General features: G+C 36.1%; 1 protein-coding gene across 1 annotated transcript; it reads right to left on the reverse strand.

Annotated features, from left to right (window-relative positions):
• Nucleotides 1–4,086: 4,086 nt before the first annotated feature.
• On the reverse strand, nucleotides 4,087–14,523 carry LOC123549764 (17-beta-hydroxysteroid dehydrogenase 14-like). Its single transcript, XM_053524887.1, has 10 exons — nucleotides 14,442–14,523; nucleotides 13,408–13,518; nucleotides 11,495–11,533; nucleotides 10,551–10,636; nucleotides 9,679–9,745; nucleotides 8,875–8,966; nucleotides 7,274–7,378; nucleotides 6,802–6,869; nucleotides 5,325–5,406; nucleotides 4,087–4,536 (listed from the first exon to the last, which is right to left on the reverse strand). Exons 2-10 carry the CDS (start codon nucleotides 13,508–13,510, stop codon nucleotides 4,387–4,389), a joined length of 792 nt encoding a protein of 263 aa, XP_053380862.1. The 5' UTR covers nucleotides 13,511–13,518; nucleotides 14,442–14,523; the 3' UTR covers nucleotides 4,087–4,386.
• Between the last annotated feature and the right edge of the window lie 7,109 nt (nucleotides 14,524–21,632).

The raw sequence follows: 21,632 nt of genomic DNA on the forward strand, positions 1-21,632 counted from the left end.
TGCGCCATTTTTAGGTACCCTATTTACTTTTTTTTTCGTTAATTTATGATAAAACTTTCATGAAAAATAGGTGTAGGAAAAAAGTGATGTCCTATAAAGTTACGTGAATGCTACCTGAAGTTGTTTATTATATGAAACAAAGTATTATTTGAATTACTGACCTTAATCTTACAGTTAATGATAATAGGTAAGAGTAGATTTCTGTAGTCACATTCCCTTCAAAATACGGTATTTTAAGGTGCGCCAATATATTGCTACGCTCCTGAACCTGTGCTATATTCTTCGAAATATGAGATTTAAAGACGTTTCTCTGTTTGCTGCGCGTCTGAATAACCAAATAGTTTATACCAGTAGATACAGTTGAGTGAAGCTGCACTTATGCTACGCGTCTGAATACATAAATATATTTGTACTAGTATATGCAGTATCCGTCAAAACGCAGACGTGGTAAATAATTCAAGTTATCCCCGCGCCATCCCCAGACGTCAATCAACTGTTCGTTTTGTGTTGAGCTCAGTAGAAAAATCTAGACTTAGATCTGCCATCTGACATTTAGTGTATCACAAACTAACAAAGAATAAACGTGAAACTGACCATAGGCAAATATAAAATAGATAAACATATCGGAATGACTATTTGCCAAAACATGTACACTGTAGTCCAGTTTCCTTTATTTAGGTTACTGACCGTTCCAAGGCGGTGCCCCTATTTTCAACAGGTTGTTTTGTCTTATATTGTGTGTTGCGTATGTTTTCTTGTATGTTTTAAGCGTTTTTCTTCCGCCCACTCCCCCTTTTGCCCTCTCCTTTCCCTTGCATTTACGCTTCTTTTTGCATCCCCTCCCCCTTTACTTTTAGTAAGTTTTCGTGGCTCCTCTTTGTTTTGGCAGCCGAATCCCAAGACAGTACTTGATTGTTTTTTCCTACTGGTGTGGGTGCGTTTGTAAGCTTGTGAGTCTATAACGGTGCCGTACTGTTTTCTTATTTGTTGCTTGTTCGTTTGTTTTATGTTATTAAGTTGATCGTCGTTGTGTGTTTATCTTTGGTACATGAGTGTCTGCGCTATAGGAGAGATCGTGTTTGTATACAAATCCGTTGTATATTCTATGTTTAGAACTGATAAGACAAAGATCGGGTGGGCAGACGCCGAGCGTCCATGTTTTTCTGTTAACAGTGATGTTTTTCTAACGGCTTATACTTTCTTAAAACACAAATGATATCAATAATTTTTTGATTAATGGAAAGAATATAAAACAAGCAATTAATTGATAACTCTTAAATAGAATTTTGATATAAAATGGATTCATTATGAACGCTTAACTTACAGTGTTTGTCTAAAAGTGTTTGGAGCATCGCTACGCCGTTATTAAAATCAAATGTCATTTAAAACGGTTATTCATTTTCAAAAAATATTTCAATAAGAAAATATGAAAATCGTAAGCATTTCAAAACTTTTTTAATTTTTAAAATCCATATATGAATGAAAAAGTTATTTAAAATTGAAAATTCCGATCCCATACATAAACGATGTGAAAACATTTTGTTTTGCCCACCGCCAGATAAACAGGTGTTGATGCGTGACGTCAGGGCGATCTCTCCTATTGTGGTTTACGTTGTAGTGCGACTGTGTTTTTTAAAGAACATGGCATTCCCTTGTATATCCGTCCTTGTTCAACTTTCCCCTTCGGAATCCTCCCCCAACCCCGACCCTATTTCGCCCCTTACCAATCCCTTCCCCTTTATCAATATTTAGCTTATATTAATATGTACTTGTTGGATGTTTGAAGCAACCCGTCTGAAATATTTTCCATTACAGCTTCTTTTTGTTGTGGGCCTACTATATAAATGCGTGGCGCTGGGGCTGTGGTTTTGGTGCTCTGTGCTTCCGAGAGATCTACCCTTACCAATTATCTTTTGGTTTGGTTTTTATAATAATTTAAATTAATGGAAACGTATGTGGAATCGAAGTTATACATAATATATATACATATATATACAACCGTAAAGATATTCGAAGATAGAGACAGTTTCAAATGCTGTTCACTAACATACAATGAACTTGTGTGGGAATGGGTCTGCATGGCCCGTTAAAAAAAAAAACAACAACAAAAAACAATAAAAAACATTCCTGTGTCTGGTTCGTTGATTCTGGAGAAAGCATAAGAGTACGCCAAAGAACTTCAACTGTCTGAATTCAAAGCTTCAAATGGCTGGCTTCACAGTTGGAAAAATTCTTACAGTGTGAAAGGATATAACGTGTGTGGTGAAAGTGGTGGTGTAAACAGTGAAAGTGTCAATGATTTTAAGAAAAGCATTCCGGAAATAATAAGTGGTTACGACCAAAAGGATATCTTTAATTGTGATGAAACCGTACTCTACTACAGAGCTTTACCGGATAAAACACTATCTGTAAGATGTCAGGGTCAGAGTGGCACGAAAGTGTCAAAGGATAGAGTAACTGTCATGTTCGCCTGCAGTGCATCTGGAAAGAAATTGAAACCGTTAGTGATCGGAAAATTCTTGAACCCAAGATATCTGAAAAATGTTGATAGAAGTGCTTTAGGTGTGCAATATAAGGCAAATAAGAAAGAGTGGATGACAAATGAACTGTTTGTTACCTGGTTGAAAGAAGTAAACAGTGATATGCGAAAGCAAGGGAGAAACATTATACTACTTCTTGACAATGCTTCGTCACATGGCGGTGAATCAGATCTCACTTTGTCAAATGTAACACTGAAATTCCTTCCGCCCAACACAACTTCACATCTTCAGCCGCTTGACCAGGGAATAATTAGAACATTGAAGGCATTTACAGGAAATATCTTTTAAGGTCTCTTTTGAGTGTCATTGAAAGTGCTGAAAATGTACAGGATCTGTGCAAACAAGTGACTCTCCTGGACTGTATTCAATGGATTGTTAAAGCATGGATGGATGTGAAAAAAACAATAATTGAGAGGTGCTTCAGAGTTGCTGGTTTCGCAGAACCAGACACAGCAACTGCTGTCTGCAGTCAGGTTAGTCTATGCGATGGTGTCTTGATACGTTCAAATTAATGATAATTGGATGGTAGGAATTAAGACCCAAATATTTATTTTGACCTGTATTTCATAAAAGTTCTAAAAGTTCTGAAATCCCTTACAGGAGGGGATATCACCTCTAATACTAACACCCACCCGGCGTTGTGCACCTTGCCGGTAAGACATTAACCCTCAGCTTTTGGTCTCCATCCGGGCCTGTATCAATCGTTGGTTACTACTCCCGATTGAAATGATAAACTTCCACTTCGAACACAACATAATATGTAGGGAGCTTTAGTCACTTTCACTCCCGAGCCGTACAGCCTTATTTACATACCACAATAATGCAACAAAAGATAATAGGTAAGGGTAGATTTCTCGGAAGCACAGAGCACCAAAAACACAGCCCCAGAGCCACGCATTTGCCAACAACAAAAAGAAGCTGTAATGGAAAAATATTTCAGACGGGTTGCTTCAAACATCCAACAAGTACATATTAATTCATGCTAAATATTGATGGAGGGTAAGGAAATAGTGTAGGGCGAAATGGGGTCGGATATGGGGTGGAGAGGGGTGGGTGGTGGAGGAGGAACCCGAAGATGAAAGTTGAACAAGGACGAATATACAAGGGAATTCCATGTTCTTCAGAAACAGTCGCACTACAACGTAATCCACAATAGCGCAGACACTCATTTACCAAAGATAAACATACAACTACGATCAACTGAATAACATAGAAAAACGAAAAGGCAACACGTAAGAAAACAGTAGGGCACCGTTATAGACTCGCAAGCATACAAACGCACCCACACAAGTAGGAAAAAAAACAATCAAGTAACGTCTTATGGCGACTTTCCAGCTTTCGATGGCGGAGGTAGACACTAGGTGCCCTTCCATACATAACTGCAGGCCCATGAGGACGACAGGCCCTTGGTGAGCCAGCTGAATGGCTTCTTCACGTGAACGAATTGTGCAGGTCAAATGATAGCTGTGAGGTACACTATATAATGGAAGGTATGTATATAAGTGCAAACTATTAGCAAGAATATTTAATTTTATGATACATAATGAAATATACAGAAACATGTATACATGTAATCGCGTCATGTATAATCAAATATGACCATGTATCCTAAAGGAACTCAACCTGGATGGCACAAGAGACACAATGTAAATATATACAGTGTCCATCTATATCAAACTGAAACTATTTCCCTGAATTATTATTACGAAGAATGATACAGATACTAATGCTAATAATTTCACAATGTGACTACATGTTCAATGTTGTACAATTGGAAGTTCATGGATTTTAAACAAGGAACTGCTGAACATATTTCAAGCATTGGCTGCAGCTTTGTAGTACAAATTCACACCATAAGACCTGTATTTTTAACGCCGTAGCCTATTTCGGAACCTCCTGTACACATGAGTTCCTCTCCCGTGGTGAATGTCGCGTCAACTGCCAAGAAAAGACACGCAAGTCCAATCTCTCGTGGCTGACCTGTCCTTTGCATTGTCTGAAGTATAAGCGAGAATAGTGTCAGAAGACCAATGTGGTAATTAGGTAGACATGTTTTTATCAGATATGATTTTGAAAACTACGATAAACACATATGTCTATAATGCCTGTTTTACTTATCAAAAGTTCTATATACAATTATTCAAAATCAGAGAACCCCAATCAGACATTTCACGACATAATAGTGTATCTAGATGATGTGTGTACAGACACTGGTGCCTCAACTTCCTGTCATTGTATGTATATTTTGACGCAGTCAAGGGCCATAACTCTAGTATGGCTATTTGAAATCCCAATTAAAGCACTATGTAGGCAACTTCCCAAGCTGAACATCAGTCTAGCTTTGATGACTCGAGGTCAAATACTTCTACTTTGAATGATATGTACGACACAAACACGGATGATACGGAATGACAGACAGACATATGGTCAAGGCAAATCTTAGTGCCCCCTTCAAATAAATAAATTTATAAATAATAAAATAAAAGTAGGGGGTTGTAGAAGCTTACATGAATGAAATAGTAGTTATAATATTTTTACACTTAAACATAATGCGGAGAAATAAATATATAACTTTGGGTGATTAGTATCATTATGGAAGGGATGTAAGTAATTTAAAGATAATATAATTATAGGGATATAAGTAATTTAAAGATCTCTTGTATCTAAATTATTCTATATAATATTCGCACAGATCACGGACTTTTTGTAATACAAACTTGCATGTCTTATAATTACTGTAAAATGGAAATAAAGTGTATATATACAAGTAATGAAAGGGCATACATGACAACTTTCAAGGGTTTCCATTTTCTCTGTTGGCATTGTCTGTCTCAGGAGAGGCGACTCAATGCATCCAGGGGCTATGCTGAAAATATAATGGACTTTGACATAATTGCGTACATGGTGTTTTTAATAAATGCATCACAGCCCAATGCAAAGTTTTAATTATGCTCACAGACACAATGTGCCCGTTATCAGAAACACGAACAACAAATATGAAACCGTATTTCATACTTAAATAGCAACAGTAACTTCTGTATACTCATTAAATGTTTTTACTATTCCATAATCCGTTATAATGTCTGTACTTCAGGCAATTTATAATCTAGACATGGTACCTAAAATTCAAATTGCATCTGATGTTACTTTCTGTTGAAAATTTAATACCAGAGTACCAAAATTATGTAATAGTTTAACTTTCATATTTCATTTTTTATGCTGAAAGGCAATTTTTAATCCGAAAAAATTGGTCCTATTTGGAAATGTGAAGCTAGTGACAGATAACTCTTCTATAGGACTATTCACATGTATTTATTTGAACAAAGTATGCATAGATTCAGTTGTGATTCCAAAAAATATAGTTTACTTCTAGATCTATGAATAATCATTCAAACAAAAAATTTATCATTATCTTTCATTTTCAAACGAACTACTTCAAAGACAATTTTATTTATTTATTACTGCCGATAACATACAGGTATGATATGATCATAGGAAAGAAAACATTATTCGTGAGAAAAAATATAAATAGAATATATGAATTTTACGACATCGAATCCCTCAACATTTTGCAAAATTCGTTTTCAAAGAATAATCAAGGCCTCAAAATGTATGAGTTAAAAGCAGAGCAATACAAAAATATATATGATGGTCGCACCAAAACCATACCAAAATCTGTGACTCAATCAAACCGAGTCTGCTATTATTCTTCTTGGTTGCATTCTTTCCTTCTAAAGGATCTTTTTACAGATTTTATTTCACTTTTTATGACACGCACCTTGTGTTTACAAATGTACCTAATTTGCATATTGACCGACGCGTGCTGAACCGCATTTACATTGCGGAATCAGCGATTACAGAAACTTCTGTTAATATAATGAAGAGGTTCTTTAGTATAAATAAAATAGTTGTGTTTGTTAAAAAGAAATGACAATCAACTATCTTTACCTAATCCACCAAAACAAAGAAGCCAATGTTGCTGTCAAAAGTTCCCGTATTTACTGCACGGTGCCATGTTAAAATATTGTTAGTGTATAAGCGATATGCGCTTCAGTTTTGGACTTGATTTGTTGTTGTTGTCGTTGAATACGTAGCCTTAAGTACCATCTCTATATAATCGGCCACTTTTTATAGTTTTTTTTTATATTATTGAGCAGTTCGATAAAATATATTTGTTGAATATTTTGTAAGGTTTTCAAAAACAACAACAACAAATACAAACGAACAAAAATGTGACAGGTATTTCAGTTATTTCACTTACGAGTTCACCCTCACGCCATACTTTGCCTCGTCGATAGCCAGTGCTTTCGTCAATGATTTGACACCTCCCTTTGAAACCAAGAAAGAAGAAGCAAATAACTTTGAATCATCAAACTACCACGGGTTCTTAAAACTATTAACCTATAAGTTAAGTTTTCATCATCATTTTTTAAATATTATATAAAATATGCTTTCAGTGATCTGCAATCTGACACGTTTTCCTCTGTCATACTGTAAAAGGTAGAAAATGAGCACTGAACAATAGAAAGTGATGATGCACGGTATTTTTATGGCTCGATAGACAATCATCAAACTTATGCAACATTTCTGAATGTAGATAGAACACAGATTCTAGCCACTCTTTTCCTAATTTGGCGGACAGGGTTGCGGTCACGATCATGCTAACTTTTTAATGTAGTATCTTAAAACGTTATATTTAAACAGCTTTAGTTTGTGCGAACAGCAAACCTAACCTTTGTGGCACAGTAAATGGTTGAATTCTTGAAGGCAGCATTGGCACTTATACTGGATATGTTTACGATGCTCCCATTTGTTTTCCTAATATGTGGCAGGGCATACTGAAAGGAAATACAGTTTGAGACATAGACAAAAATTTGTATCGGTCTTAATTATACACACCGGCAGATCAATAGAGGCTTCTTTAATTTCCTTCTTAACCACAGTTATAAGATGGAAATACCTGTGGAATTTCTCTTGCCAGGTAATATTTCGTCAAAAGCAATTGTATATTTTTCGCTATTGCGCAGGAAAACCACTTACAAAAAAGCAAACAACAACAACAACAGAGCTTAGAAACCTTACAAAAAAGTTTTTATTTAGGATTTGTTTAGTTTGAATTTTATAATATATAGGGCAATTGAAACATAAAGACAACCTAGGCAAAACAAACAATAAAGGAACATAGTGGGATACCGCTTTTGGAACGATCAGTTGTAATAACCACACTGGGGAGCATAAAACGTGTTCGTTAATGGCATAGCAAACCTTACTCGTGGTCCAAACATATTCCAAAGTCACAGGCAAGTGTTGTTAAATGAAACATTCATTAAAAGATTTCTAACAACCAAGCTGCTCAATAAGTAAGCCTCAATAATTCTTGTGTAGATATACATATATTAAGTAAAACCATACGTACACATCCGCTTTTACTCAATAACTTATTTTTATATGCAGCAGTGCCTAGTTGATAGGGCAAATGTTCCAGAAGTATAAAAACGGGCTCTTTTTTATATAAATTGTAAAATCCTGCTGACTAAAAATGATTAGATTCAATGGTTTTAATAGACTGAGATGCAAAATCCTGCTGACTAAAAATGATTAGGTTCAATGGTTTTTCTGTCAACATTTCTCATACTTGAAATTTTTAATATATAGATAGTTGAAACTGGAGAAAACGGACATTATGCAGACACTTCAAAATACATATAACTCTTCCAGTTTTAAGTAACCAATGTCTGTTAATAAGTAACCAATATGTGTTAATATCGTGCTTGTGGTAAAGGTACTAATGAGATTATTATCCAGGAGGTCTCGAACGTCCTGTACTTATTACCTTTGCTTGCGGTACAGTTAGTAATGCGATTAGTATCCAGGAGTTCTCAAAAGTCTTCTTCAGTGTATTGACATTGCTTGTGGTAAAGTTAATAATAAGATTATCATCCAGGAGGTCTCGAATGTAATGTACAGTGCATTTACTTTGCTTACAGTAAAGTTAGTAATGAAATTACCATCCAGGAGGTCTCGAAAATCCTGTGCAGTGTATTTACCTTGCTTGCAGTTCAGTTATTAATGGGATTAAAATCCGAGAGGTCTCGAAAGTCCTGTGCGGTGTATTTACCTTGCTTGCAGTTCAGTTACTAATGAGATTATCATGCGAGAGTTCTCAAAAGTCATATACAGTGTGTTAATCTAGCTGTTAGTAATGATATTATCGTCAAGCATATTAACAGCCAGGGTGTCTCGAAAGTCCTATACATTTCATTATCTTGCTTGTAGTAGTTAGTTATGGGATTATCATTAAGGGAGCATTGAATGTTCTGTACAGTGTATTTACCTTGCTTGCAGTAAAGTTACTTATGAGGTTATCATCCAGCAAATCTCGAAAGTCCTGTACAGTGTATTCGTCTATACTTTTTGGTCCGTTATCTAAGTAGAACGTAAGAATTCGTAGTAAATATTTGATAATGTAAATTACCACCAGGAATTATGCAGTTATTCTTACATTTAGTAATAATTTTTAGTTATCTGAATCAATGAACAGAACACATATTTACAGAATCTATTTTAGTGTTCAAATTCTAAAATTTATAATAAAAAAAAACCTTTTTCCGTCGTTTCTTTCACTTCCTAATATAGCTAAACACACGAACAACAAATTATTTTAGTATCAATAAAATGCTTTATTTTTTTTAAGTATTGAAATTCAAAATAACCTATTACATCTACAAGATTTAATAAACTAAGGCGCTGTCAGCAATTTTAATGTGCATTTATCAAAACAATCTCTTTATAATCAGCTCTTGCAAAACGTTTTTATTAATGAATTGTTTACAACTTTATAAGAGCCGCGCCACGGGAAAACCAATATAGTGCGTTTGCGACCAGCATGGATTCAGACCAGCCTGCACATCCATACAGTTCGCTTTCAAAACCTACTGCAGTTAGAGAACCCGTTAGCGAACACCATGGATCCTGACAAGACCGCGCGGATGCACAGGCTGGTCTGGATATATGCTTGTCGCTAATGCACTATGTTTGTTTTCTCATGGTGTGGCTCATATACATATACTTGGTACAACTTGACCAGTAAAGTCAATACGATGAGCTGTTATTCAGTTACCAAATTCTGAGTACTTACAACAGCCGACGTTGTTCACAAGGCAGTCAATTTTACCTAGCCTTTTAACTGTTTCTTCTATGCAGGTCTGTAGGAAGATAAATAAAAAACAACAGCGATAATATATAGAATATTTGTAATGCTTGTTAGGCGTAAAAGTATGCTTGTTTCCGGTATCCCGACCTACCCTAAATTTTTGGCCCGACCCTTAATGTTTTATGGCCTTGAAGAATATTGATTTCAACTTTGTAATAAAAAGTTGCAAAACTGCACTTTTTAAGCTTTAAACATTGTAGGTAAAGTTAGAAATCAACTTTATGATGTTCTAAAGGCATAACCCCCTTATTTGTATTCATTTTTGATATAAAGAATAATTTCCGAAAAGTCTCACTTAATAAAAAATATGAAAAAAAGTTCTGACCTACCTACCCAAACTTGTTTATCATGTTACCGGAAACAAAGGATTTTTTTTAAGAAGCCTTAGTTAATAATTATGTTTTTCACAAAAAAAAGTAAAAAGAGACTGTAATATTGTGGTGGTAAATAAGAGGAATAGCGACTTCTTAGAACTTTAATACAGTCCCCTTCAAACGTAGATTAACTAGTAGACTGATGATAAGTCATTTTGTAGATTTTCTTATATTTTATATACGCGTGGCAAATGCCAGTCCATTTTAGAGATTTTCCAGGAGAATTGATTTTAACATTGTTACATGTATATGATATTGGACTCAGTATATAAGCTGGCTCTATTCACAATTTAATAAATGAAAATTAGAAAAAGGATACATTACAATGTAGGAGCCAGTCTACTTGAAACAGAAGTTTTTTTTTTTAATTAGAAAAAAAATCAGTGGATGTAATATTCTAAGGCAATTGTTGATACTGAATACCTTAACATCTTCTTCTTTTCTCACGTCACAGTGAAAATATATAATCTCCCCTGGTCCATTTGACTGCATCGCCTTTCCAACATCATCTGTTATAATTGTGTAAATATAACTTGCTGGTTAGAAAAGTCATCGTAACTGTGTTTAGACTTTATTAACATATATTGTAAAATAAATATAAACTGCATCTTACATACAGTAGTCAGATCATATGTACATGTATTCTGAACTCCTTCTTCATTAGTGGCAGTCTTCTAATTGTAATCTAATCCAGCAATTTGTATTTCGTTCCTGCTTGATACCAGCATTTGATCGTAGAGAATTGTTTGAGGCATAGGAGGGATACATGGGAAGAAGAAACGACTTTCTTGAACCCAGCTGGATGGTTTTCTCATACTGAACCAAGAACAAGAGCTTTGGTTTGAAATGATACACAGTATATCTTCCAATGATTGTTTCAGCTTTTACATGTAATATTTACAACTGCAATGATAGCATGCATGCCACGACTGATACCATACGCGAATAACATGTACTTTACTTTTAAGATCATTGAAAACGTGTACACACCCAAGATGTAGTTTTGACAATAATCCTGAGGTAGAATCAGGTTATCTAAAACTATCCGGTTAGAAACAGAATATAATATGTATCACTGTAACTGTTCCGTGTGGTAACCAAATCTGCCAAAGACATCAGAGAGAGGCTTTGTCAAAAACTAACATTTCATCTATAAAAGAATGCGTATAAAATAATCTGATAGGACAGCAGAACAATCTATGCGTTTGCTAAATGAATAAGCCTTTATTACATGCTTTATAACAGGCCTTCAGTAATTTACTGCCGTATTACAATTCGATTAAAATATTTCAATCTTACAATGAAACAAAACTAAAGATTCTCTATCTATTAAATAAATTTTCTATTTTCTAATAAATTTCACTTACCTTTAATGTCGAAAACAACAACCTTTCCTCCATGTTCAACTGTGAAAGAAGAGACAAAATTGAAACGTTAGAAAGACAAGAGGAGTGTTACTTTTAGGCATTCAAGCATTTGATTATATTTTAAACCCTGATTTTTTAAAACGTCAGAATATACTTAGAAAATTCAGCAAATAGAAAAAAAGATTGGATCGTGTGCTTGATTTTTTGCTAGATTTATTTGAAAAATTTGGATCTCAAGCAATTTTTCATAATGAGAGTCTATTGGAAAATGATAACTTTCATAACAATTTCGCGAATAGAAATTTTTCTAAATTGTTGATTTTAATCAAACGTCTCATAGTTGTAAATACACGTATGGTCTAAAATTTGGTGAAATAAAATGTATAGGTCCATTTGCTTATTTTTAAGATATTTGACCATGATTAAAGTGAACCGCACATTTCACGCTGATTATAAGATATTATTTTAAATTATTTAACGTGTCAGATGTTTAATATCATACTTAACTTTAGAAAGATAGTAACAGTGACATTGTATTAAAATTTCTCACAGGTTGTCATTAATTTATATAATGATTTTCATTTCCGTACGCCGAATCCGGGCTTTATTCGACATTTTCTGGATAATTTACGATACGCCATCATTTCCGGTTTATCAATCGTGCAGAATTATGTACAATTAGTGTATGTGCGAATACACAGAGCGGCGTCTTTGGACACCCAATGATATGTTCTTCAGTGAACATGTTCGCATGTTTATTGATATAACAAGCAAACCAATTGCCCTTGTTAGATTACAAAGAGAACAAGAGCCGTCACTATTGGTGACAAATGCCCCCCCGAAGTATGGCCAAGAATGCCACAGTTGTATGCGCAAAAATCACATTTGATCTTGTGACCTTGACCTAAGAGGCTTCGGTCATAAGTGTGACACATCTTCTCAATATGGTTAACATTTGTGTCAAATTGTTTTCAAATCCCTTGATAAATGGCAGAGTGATGGACCAGACAAGAAACACCTTTGACTTCTTAATGTGACCTTGACCTTGGAGCTAGGGGTCTGGGTCTTGCACATGACACCTCATCTCATTATAGGGAACATTTATGCCAAGTAATTTCAAAATCCCTTCATCATTGGCAGAGTTATGGATCGGACAAGAAACTGACCATGTTAACATTTGACCTCTAAGTGTGACCTTGACCTTGAAGCTATGGGTCTGGGTCTTGCACATGACACCTCATCTCATTATAGGGAACATTTATGCCAAGTAATTTCAAAATGTCTTCATCATTGGCAGAGTTATGGATCGGACAAGGAACAGACCATGTTAACCTTTGACCTCTAAGTGTGACCTTGAACTTGGAGCTAGTGGTCTGACTCTTGCTCATAACACGTCGTCTCATTATGAGGAACATTTATGCCAAGTAATTTCAAAATCCCTTCATCAACGGCAGAGTTATGAACCGTTAACCTTTGACCTCTGTGACCTTGACCTTGGTGCTAGAGGACTGTGTCTTGCGCATGACACGTCGTCTCATTATGGTAAACATTTATGTCAAGTTATTTCAAAATCCCTTTATGGATGGTAGTTACAGTCCGGACAAGAATTTACCGGACGCACGGACTCACGCACGCACTGACGGACGGACGGACAATGCGATTTTAATATGCCCACCTTCGGGGGCATAAGAACACAATGGCAAAATCAAACATACAAATACAAATCAAATTGTAATGAATATCCTCAATGTATACTAGTATGCTCATATTTACAGAAACAGTTAAAACAGTTAGACTTTCCCAAGTACTTCCTTCTTAATAACATACATTCTTTATGTAATACAATTTGCAAACTTTTACTTATTATTCATTTATATTGTCGGCATAATTGTTAACATTTCAACAGTATTTACCAAACACGTCCACACATCCTCGACCGATGCCTTGTACTCCACCCGTTACTATGGCTACCTTGTCTTTGAAACGTAGTGTTGCTTGGTTTGTTTCTTTCGACATTCTGTTTTCTGTCATACAATACCGTTCTAATTAGTTGGAAAACTTTTCTATTATGTATATCTAAATGCTAATACAGGACTTATGCGACAAGCGACACTGAATGTTCTCATATGACCATTGACAATTCAAGCGGATGTTAATTGAATATACAAATATGTTTTTCCACTGGTTTCGTTATCCCTAATCCATGATATGTAAGTTCTAGCACTCACTCAAACAATAAACATATTTGATATGTAGATCGACCTACTGGTATTTATAACTGAATTAATGTTTTCAACAACTAATAAAGGTAGTTCTGCACGTCTGATTATAACTGAAAGTGATGGCGTAACGTCATTGATCCAGGAATGTTAGAACAATATATTATAACCATTTATACGGTTGACGGGGGTATATTTTATCCCGTGTATTTAGAGTTAAATAGTATAAGCTTTAGTAATGTATGAACCCAAACTGATATTAGATGAAAGTATGCACACGGATCTGCACGATTTATTTCGACATATGATTATAAATTGCTATATTTATGAATATAAATAGTTCTAGTAAAATATACATTACGAAACATTTTCTTTATTTGAAAGTGTCATCAAAATGCGATCTTTCTTTAGAAACCAACTGTCAAAAAAATAACTTGAGGACACATGTATTCAAATCATTCTAACATAACAATCAAGCACACGACCCTCTGAATTTCCTCTGGATACGATGCTGCTTTGAAAAAGTACGGATTAATAAAATTCTAAATTATAGAACACTATTTGTTTCAAACGTAGAAATACCTTTAAGTTAAGAAATATCAAACATATTACGAATACATTTTCACATATTTATCACACACTAAAAACAGTAACAAGGGTAACAAATATAATAAACGCTTTCTTAATGAAAATCAATAAAATTGGTAAACAATTACAACTTGCTTTACCTTTAATCAACAGTATCTTTGTACATTTGTATCACTCTAGTAAGGACGGTGTCAAATGTTTTGCTGATATAGCAATGATCTCAAGGTGAAATATGTACACGGTCGATAACCTACTTAAGCTTCCTATATAAGCTATGTAAAGCCGCCAGCTTGGAACGAGGGAAAAACTGAAATCAGTCTGGCGTTGAAATAATATGTCTGTGTCGTCTGCTTTTTTTCACACTATCTATGGGCTACTGAACAAGAATGGAAATGCATCTGTGTAAGTTTTTAAGCAATATACTCTTGTATATAAGTATAAACTTTTGCCTTTAATATTTTATATATTTCATAAAGACATACAAAACAACAAAGAGGGCAATTTACGAGTTTAGTACGTATATATACATGTATACTACTCAGAAAAGTACAAATAAATGAGAATCATATTCATTCAAATAAACACATAATAAATGCGTGATATAAAGTTTCTTATTGCGAAACCGAACTTATAACCATAGGGATATGAAACATAATCCTTTCCGATTACTCTTTTGTCAAGCACAAGTTGATAATCTTTTCTTTCAGACATTGTGATTATCTTTGAACTTTTTCTGTCTCTAGCTGTTTTGTGAGCATATACGACCGATAGAACTGCATCCTATCGTTTGGTTACAAACGTTTTCAAGACAACAAAATTGACATTTAACATGTTCTGACAGTTCAGGATAATGTCAAATATTTTGAAATAGGTACATTTGTACAATTACCATATTCATCCGGGTTTTGTTAGTCATACCCGTAGTGTTTTACCTTCTGCTATAAATGTTTTTAATGAGTTTCAATGACACAAATCAGTGAGATCCCCTGAGTTCTGGTTTATCTTACCCCCTGTTTAGTGGAGAAAAAATCCGTGCCCTTTGTCCCAGAGTTTCAAGATAGGAAAAGAGTTTGATGTCGTGCATGCAGCTATGGCTACATTTGTTTTTGGATTTGCATTCACAAAATCTTCCTTGTAATCTCTAACGCATTTCAACAAAATCGCCAGAAACATAGTTGACACAAGTCGCTTCTTCTTGGTCAGACGTTAGTTTGTCGAAGTAATCTTAAGGTCATCTATGAGTGCAACCTTGGACAAGTTTGACCTTTGACTGAATCTTCCCCAGAAGTCCAAGAGTTTCAAGATAGGAAAAGAGTTTGAGGTCGTGCATGCAGCTAGAATCCTTGCAACCTTGGACAAGTTTGACCTTTGACTGAACCTTCCCCAGAAGGAATTTAACATTTTCATAGCTAGTGCTCTCAAACCAAGATTCTTTTCTATTTTCTCGTATTCTAAAACAAAACCCTCTTTTTGATGATAAAGGTCTATGTATTTACATTTGACAACAGTCAGGCCATCCACTGGCTTCCTGCTTCTATTTATGAAATATATTTTACATATTCCGTAAAAAGTCCTCCTGTCTTTGTAACGGGGTCATATTGTTGAGCTACGGCCATGGACCGATTCTAAAACTAACACCCGGGCTTTGAATTAAGGCCCCTTTTATCATATATAGTACACTAATTACGATTTGGAACACATCCAATCTAGATCTAGGATAAAGATGTAAAAAAAGAAAGATTTTTTTAAAAAATGGCAAAGTTATGTGGATTCACGGGTGTACTGGCGTATAGGTAGCTACGCGCCTGCTCGAGGCTGACCTATCCTCTGAATTGTCTGAAGTTAAAGAAAGAACAGTATTAGAAGACACATATCTGATATATTAGTGGTAATTATTTCGTTTCTTTTATCTAATACCATTTTGTGGGGACCATACGTCGCTTTTCATGGAATTACACACTAGTATATCATTGAATGTTCCATGTGCACCGCCGTATGAACACATCTGCGAATGTCTCTATTTTGTAAGTTACGATAGACATAAATGTTTCTAATGCCTGCGTGTTTTATATACCAAAAATTCTATATAGACAAATTTTCAACACCGTTGGTTGGCGTGTTGTTAACCGAATATTTTGATTTTATTGCGCATACGCTTTTTACACGAAGCACAATTTCTTTATAATAGGTTACCACCTGTTGCAAAACTTTTTTATTAATGAAATGTTTGCAACTTTATATTAGAGTTTGTACCTAAAGCTACGTGAATTTAAATAGCAGGTTACTTTATATATACTTGATAGAAAATACACAAAATTTCATTCAAAAATAGAAATAAACCAAAATATTACAGGGGATTGAAATCTGCACAGTTATAACTACCTCCGCGTGTATCAAAAATAAATATCAACTGCATCTTACATACAGTAGTCAAATCACATGTACACGTACTGTGAAATGCTTTTTCATTAATGACAGTCTTCCATTTGCAATCTAATCCAAGACTTTGTATATTGTTTCTGTTGGATACCACCATTTGATGGTAGAGGAGGACTCCAGGTGCCCTTGACAAAATTGTTTGATACATAGGAGGGATACCAGAGAAGAACTAACGCCTTTCGTGAACCCAGCTGGATGGTTTTCTGATACTCTACCAAGAACAAGAGCTTTAGTTTGGAATGATTCTCAATATATCTTCCAATGATTCAACTTTTACATGTAAACTGCAACAAAATTATACATGTCACGATTGATACCACACGCGAATAACATGTTGCTCACTTCAAAGAATAATCCCGAGGTAGAATCAGATAACCTTCAACTATCCAGTTTGTAATAGACACTGTAACTATACCGTGTGGTAGCCAAATCAGCCGAAGACAACCGAGTGAGGCCCAATAAAAATAGCATTATTTTTGTATACATGAATGAGTCCAAATATTAAAATATATGATAGGACAGCAGAACAATTTGTGGGCTTGCCTTGAAATGAGTCTTCATTACATGTGTTCGGTAATCTACTGCCATAGTTCAAGTCGATGAAAGATATTTCAATTTTACAATAAGACAAAAATTAAAAATTCTCTGTCTATTAAAAAAAATCTGATAAATTTCACTTACCTTTAATGTCGAAAACCACAACCTTCCTCCATATTCAACTGTGAAAGAAGAGACAAAATTGTAACGTAAGAAAGACAGGAAGAGTGTAACTTTTAGGCATTTAAGCAACTTTTAAAACGAATTGGGATAATTGGGATACTAGTGGGATCCAACTGCTTTACCCAATCAATTATTTGTTTTCAACTTTTCTTGCCAATAGAAACACGTTCGGGTCGAATTTCTTTCTACAATGTAGAATTTTATTAAACCCTGTGTTTTTCTCTGAGTATGCTTCAAATAGATATATTGTTTTCCGTTATAAAAATGCTTAGATATCAAATTTATGCTGGTTATTGTACTTTACTGAAATATATTTTAGGAGTATAGAAATTTTGATAAATGTTAAAAATAGCATCATGAGAAAACCAACATAGTGACTTTGCGACCAGTATGGATCGAGACCAGACTGCGCAGTCTGGTCAGGATCCATTCTGTTCGCTAACGGTTTCTCTAATTGCAATAGACTTTGAAAGCGAACAGCATGGATCCTGACCAGACTGCGCGGATGATTTTTTGGCTTTCTCATGGCGTGGCTCATATCATCAACACATTTGTTGGACAGCGTCCTTTTTAAATAGGCTGATACAAAGATACCGTCAGAAAAAGGTAAAAACAAGTTGTAATTGTTTACCGGTTTGATTTATTGATTTTTTTAAGTACACGTTTCTTATATATTTTCCCTTTCTTACTATTTTTAGTGTGTAGTGGATATGTGAAATGTATTCATAATTTGTTTGATATTAGTTAAATTTAAGGTACTTCTACATTTTGAAACAAAGAGTATTCTGTCTGCAGAGGTGTGGTCTGTACAGAATGGCTTGGTGATGGGTTATCTCGCTGTATGGTTGGTGTGAGTGGGGGTACGAGAGGGACTGATGTGTTATAAGTTGGTTTTGTTCTCTGACACTGGTAGCAGTCAGTCTGTGCGGGTTTTTATGCGGAGGACTACTGACTCTATGGATACGGATAATAGGATTTGATGACTTCCATGGCGATGTATCAGGTGTCGCAGGCGGCGGTGATGTTTAACTTATTTGCTGCCCATGAATGCATTCATCAGCGGGATCTAATGAGATTTGTTGGCAGATTCGTTGGTCCGGGTGTTGGCTGTGGGGGTCTTGTCGACATAGTGCTAGGTCTCTGTCACTCGACAGTTTAGACGTATGCTGTACTGGGACAAAACGTCGCAAAACGTTTCTATTACAAAGTGTGACCCGTCCTGATCCATCGATGTATAGCACATATTGACGGACTTCAATGACTGTTCGAGGTTTATCAAATTTCAGGAGATTTTGGCGTATCTGATTCTGGATATGGATTTCGTCTCCCGAAGCAAATGGCAGTAGACGTTTCGCATGTTGTGAAAATCTCTCTGTGTCTTTCATTTGGCGCTTCCTGAGTGCATCTTGTCATAAAAATAAGGTGTCGTAAGTAGTATGGTGTTGATATCGGCTACTTTGGATGGGGATGAAGTCACGAAGAGGACGACCGAAAACGCACATCGATAGAGAGAATTTAGTGTCTCTACCTGGTGTGTTCCTGTATTATAATATTCAGAAAACAGGAGAATTACAAGGCTTGGAACATGGTGGGGGTAAGAGTGAGGTTGGGTGCGCACCATAAACCGGTTTAAGCTCCCCAGTGGTGTTTTTGCCACTGACCGTTCCAAGGCGGTGCCCCACTGTGTTCCTTTGTTTGTTCGTTTTGTCCTTGTGTGTTGACTTTGTGTGCGCGCGTGTGTGTATGCTTATTGTTCGTCTTGTCCTTATGTGTTGGCTTTGAGTGTGTGTGTGTGTGTTGTTCGTTTTGTCCTGATGTGTAAGCTTTGAGTGTGTGTGTGTGGTGCACACGTTTGCGTGCTGGGGGGTTCGTTTTGAGGAGGCTGCGCTTTTGGTGCGTGGCATTCCCTGTTTGATATTTTTCTTTGTTTTTTTTACTCCATTTTCATTCAAAGTTTATAATATGGAAGACCCCCATACGGGTTTTGGTGTCCAATATGAGGCGTTTCACAGTTCTAACCCCATGTTCTGCACGACAGTTGTTATGAGGATAAGCAACTGATGAGAGACAGAGGTGGACACCTCAGTTCTTAAGAAACTTGGCAGTGAATGTAAATTCGGGTCCCCCGTTGGAGGGCAATTAATCAGAAATGCCAAATGTGACAAACGTACGACGGACACACTCTATCAAACAATCAGCTTCACATTAAGCTCGCTTAACTATTAACCAGTTGGAGAATCTATCGACCACAAATAAGTAGTTACAACCCTTATAGTGAAAGTAATCGGCACACACACACACAGGAATGGGTAATCTTGGTCCGTCAATGGTGTCGGTGGTGCACTAGGTTGGAAGCGGCTACATAAGCAATGCTTACAGATTGCCCGTAGATTGCTGATGGCTGGTGTTTTTCCTGGCCAGAAAACCGAGGATTCTGCTCTAGTCGTCATCGCGGTAACATCTTGATGCGCTGAATGCAACGAGTCCAGAACCTCCTGTCTAGGAGATGGTGGAATGACAACTCCATCTTTGTATAGAATCACTCCGTCTGCCGTGTGCAAGTGATCTCCAAAAGTGAAACATTCTAAGTGTCTCTAGCCTTGGCGATTGTCCGGCACACAGGAATCGATAATACCCAGTAAAGCGTGCATGTCTTGGTCACTGGAAGAGGCAACGCGATGGCGATCCCAAGTAACGTACTGGATGCAATCACCATGGTATCGTCTATCAACATATCTGTGTCAAAGGTACGAAGTGTCATAAATTAGCGAAGGGTTTTGAATGTTAAGAGGCAAAAGACACTGTACTGAAGCTATATGATCCGTGAGTTCCAGTTAAAACTTATAGCGCAGCGTCTCTTCTTTCAGGTTTCCAAGACGTGAGTTGGAGATGTCCTCCGAATACCTTCTGTAACGGCTTGTGGTCAACAGCAAAGATCAACTGACTGCAGCCTAGAACAAAATACATTCCCTTATCTAAGGCGTCTGCCACAGATATAGTCTTCGCTATGTGTAAAACGACTTCCGATAAGGGTTATCTTCCAACCATCATTGCAGCAAAATTGTATGGAAATGGGACAGGAATAGTGTTCATGAAGCAGAAAGAAACCTATACCATCTGTTGACTAATTTGTTGCCAAGAACGTCGGCTTGTTAGTATCATTTATTTATATATTTATTTGGGTTTTACGGCGCACAAACACAGTATAGGTTATATGGCGCAAAACAGGACTACAAATTTTGGTGGTTTCACATCTCATTTACATTGAAATAAAGACATGAGGTATGGAATCATCAAATATTCGAATACACTGTTCAGTTCCACGGGCAATGACGCGTTTAGATTCTTCGAACAAGTCTTGCAGTTCTTTTGTCCAGTTAAATGGTATATTTGTCTTCAACAGTTGTCGGAGTTGTCTTGTCGGTCATGCAGAAACTTGATTGACAAGCCCAAACCATGAACGTATGTCAGTTATATTCTTCAGCGTTGGTATGTCGAGGATTGCTCGAAGAAACTTCTTGGTGCCCAATTGTTGTTTTTTCCTGCTTATGTGTGTGCGCTTGTGCGTTTGTGTGTCTTGGACGGTGCCCTACAGTGTTGTTCTATCTTACTTGTCTGTTTATCTAAGTTAGTTATGTGCGTGTGTTTGTCTTTTGTACGCGAGTGTCTGCACTGCGGTGGTTAACGTTGTAGGTTAACTGTGAATAACGAACGTAGCATTCCCTTTTGAATATTCTTCCTTCTTCCACTTACCCTTAACCCTTTTTCTACATCCTACCCCTTCCTTCCCCCTTTTTTCAATATTTTTTAAAATGTACTTGTTGAATTTTTGAAGCAACCCGTCTATAATGTTTTTCCGTTAAAGCTTATTTTAATTGTAGTCCTACTTTGCAAATGCGTGGCTCTGAGGCTGTGATTGTGGTGCTTTGTGCTTCCGAGAAATCTACCCTTACCTATTATCTTTTGTAAAGTGTAAGGAGTGTTTCTAATTATTCTAATACTTGTTTACAATATTTTTGTTTAAAAGTGCCAAGTAACCACGTATGTTACTGATAGCATTTACCCATAGGATGTCGGCGAAATACATTTGTATTTTAAATTTTTTTGGTTTGTAAAACAACAGTCCAGTAGAGAAGGTGTCGGCCGCTCAATGCAGGGGTCGTGGGTTCTAG

Source organism: Mercenaria mercenaria, chromosome 15 (assembly GCF_021730395.1).
Source record: "Mercenaria mercenaria strain notata chromosome 15, MADL_Memer_1, whole genome shotgun sequence".
Lineage (NCBI taxonomy): Eukaryota > Metazoa > Mollusca > Bivalvia > Venerida > Veneridae > Mercenaria > Mercenaria mercenaria.

Bases quoted from the DNA above. Each gene is read 5' to 3' on its own strand.
- LOC123549764 (XM_053524887.1), bottom strand. From the start codon at position 13,510: ATGTCGAAAGAAACAAACCAAGCAACACTACGTTTCAAAGACAAGGTA. The intron at 11,534-13,407 runs GTAAATACTGTT...CTTCTTTCACAG, and splicing joins AGGATGTGTGGACGTGTTTG to TTGAACATGGAGGAAAGGTT. The intron at 4,537-5,324 runs GTATGCCCTTTC...CTTATACTTCAG, and splicing joins AAACCCTTGAAAGTTGTCAT to ACAATGCAAAGGACAGGTCA.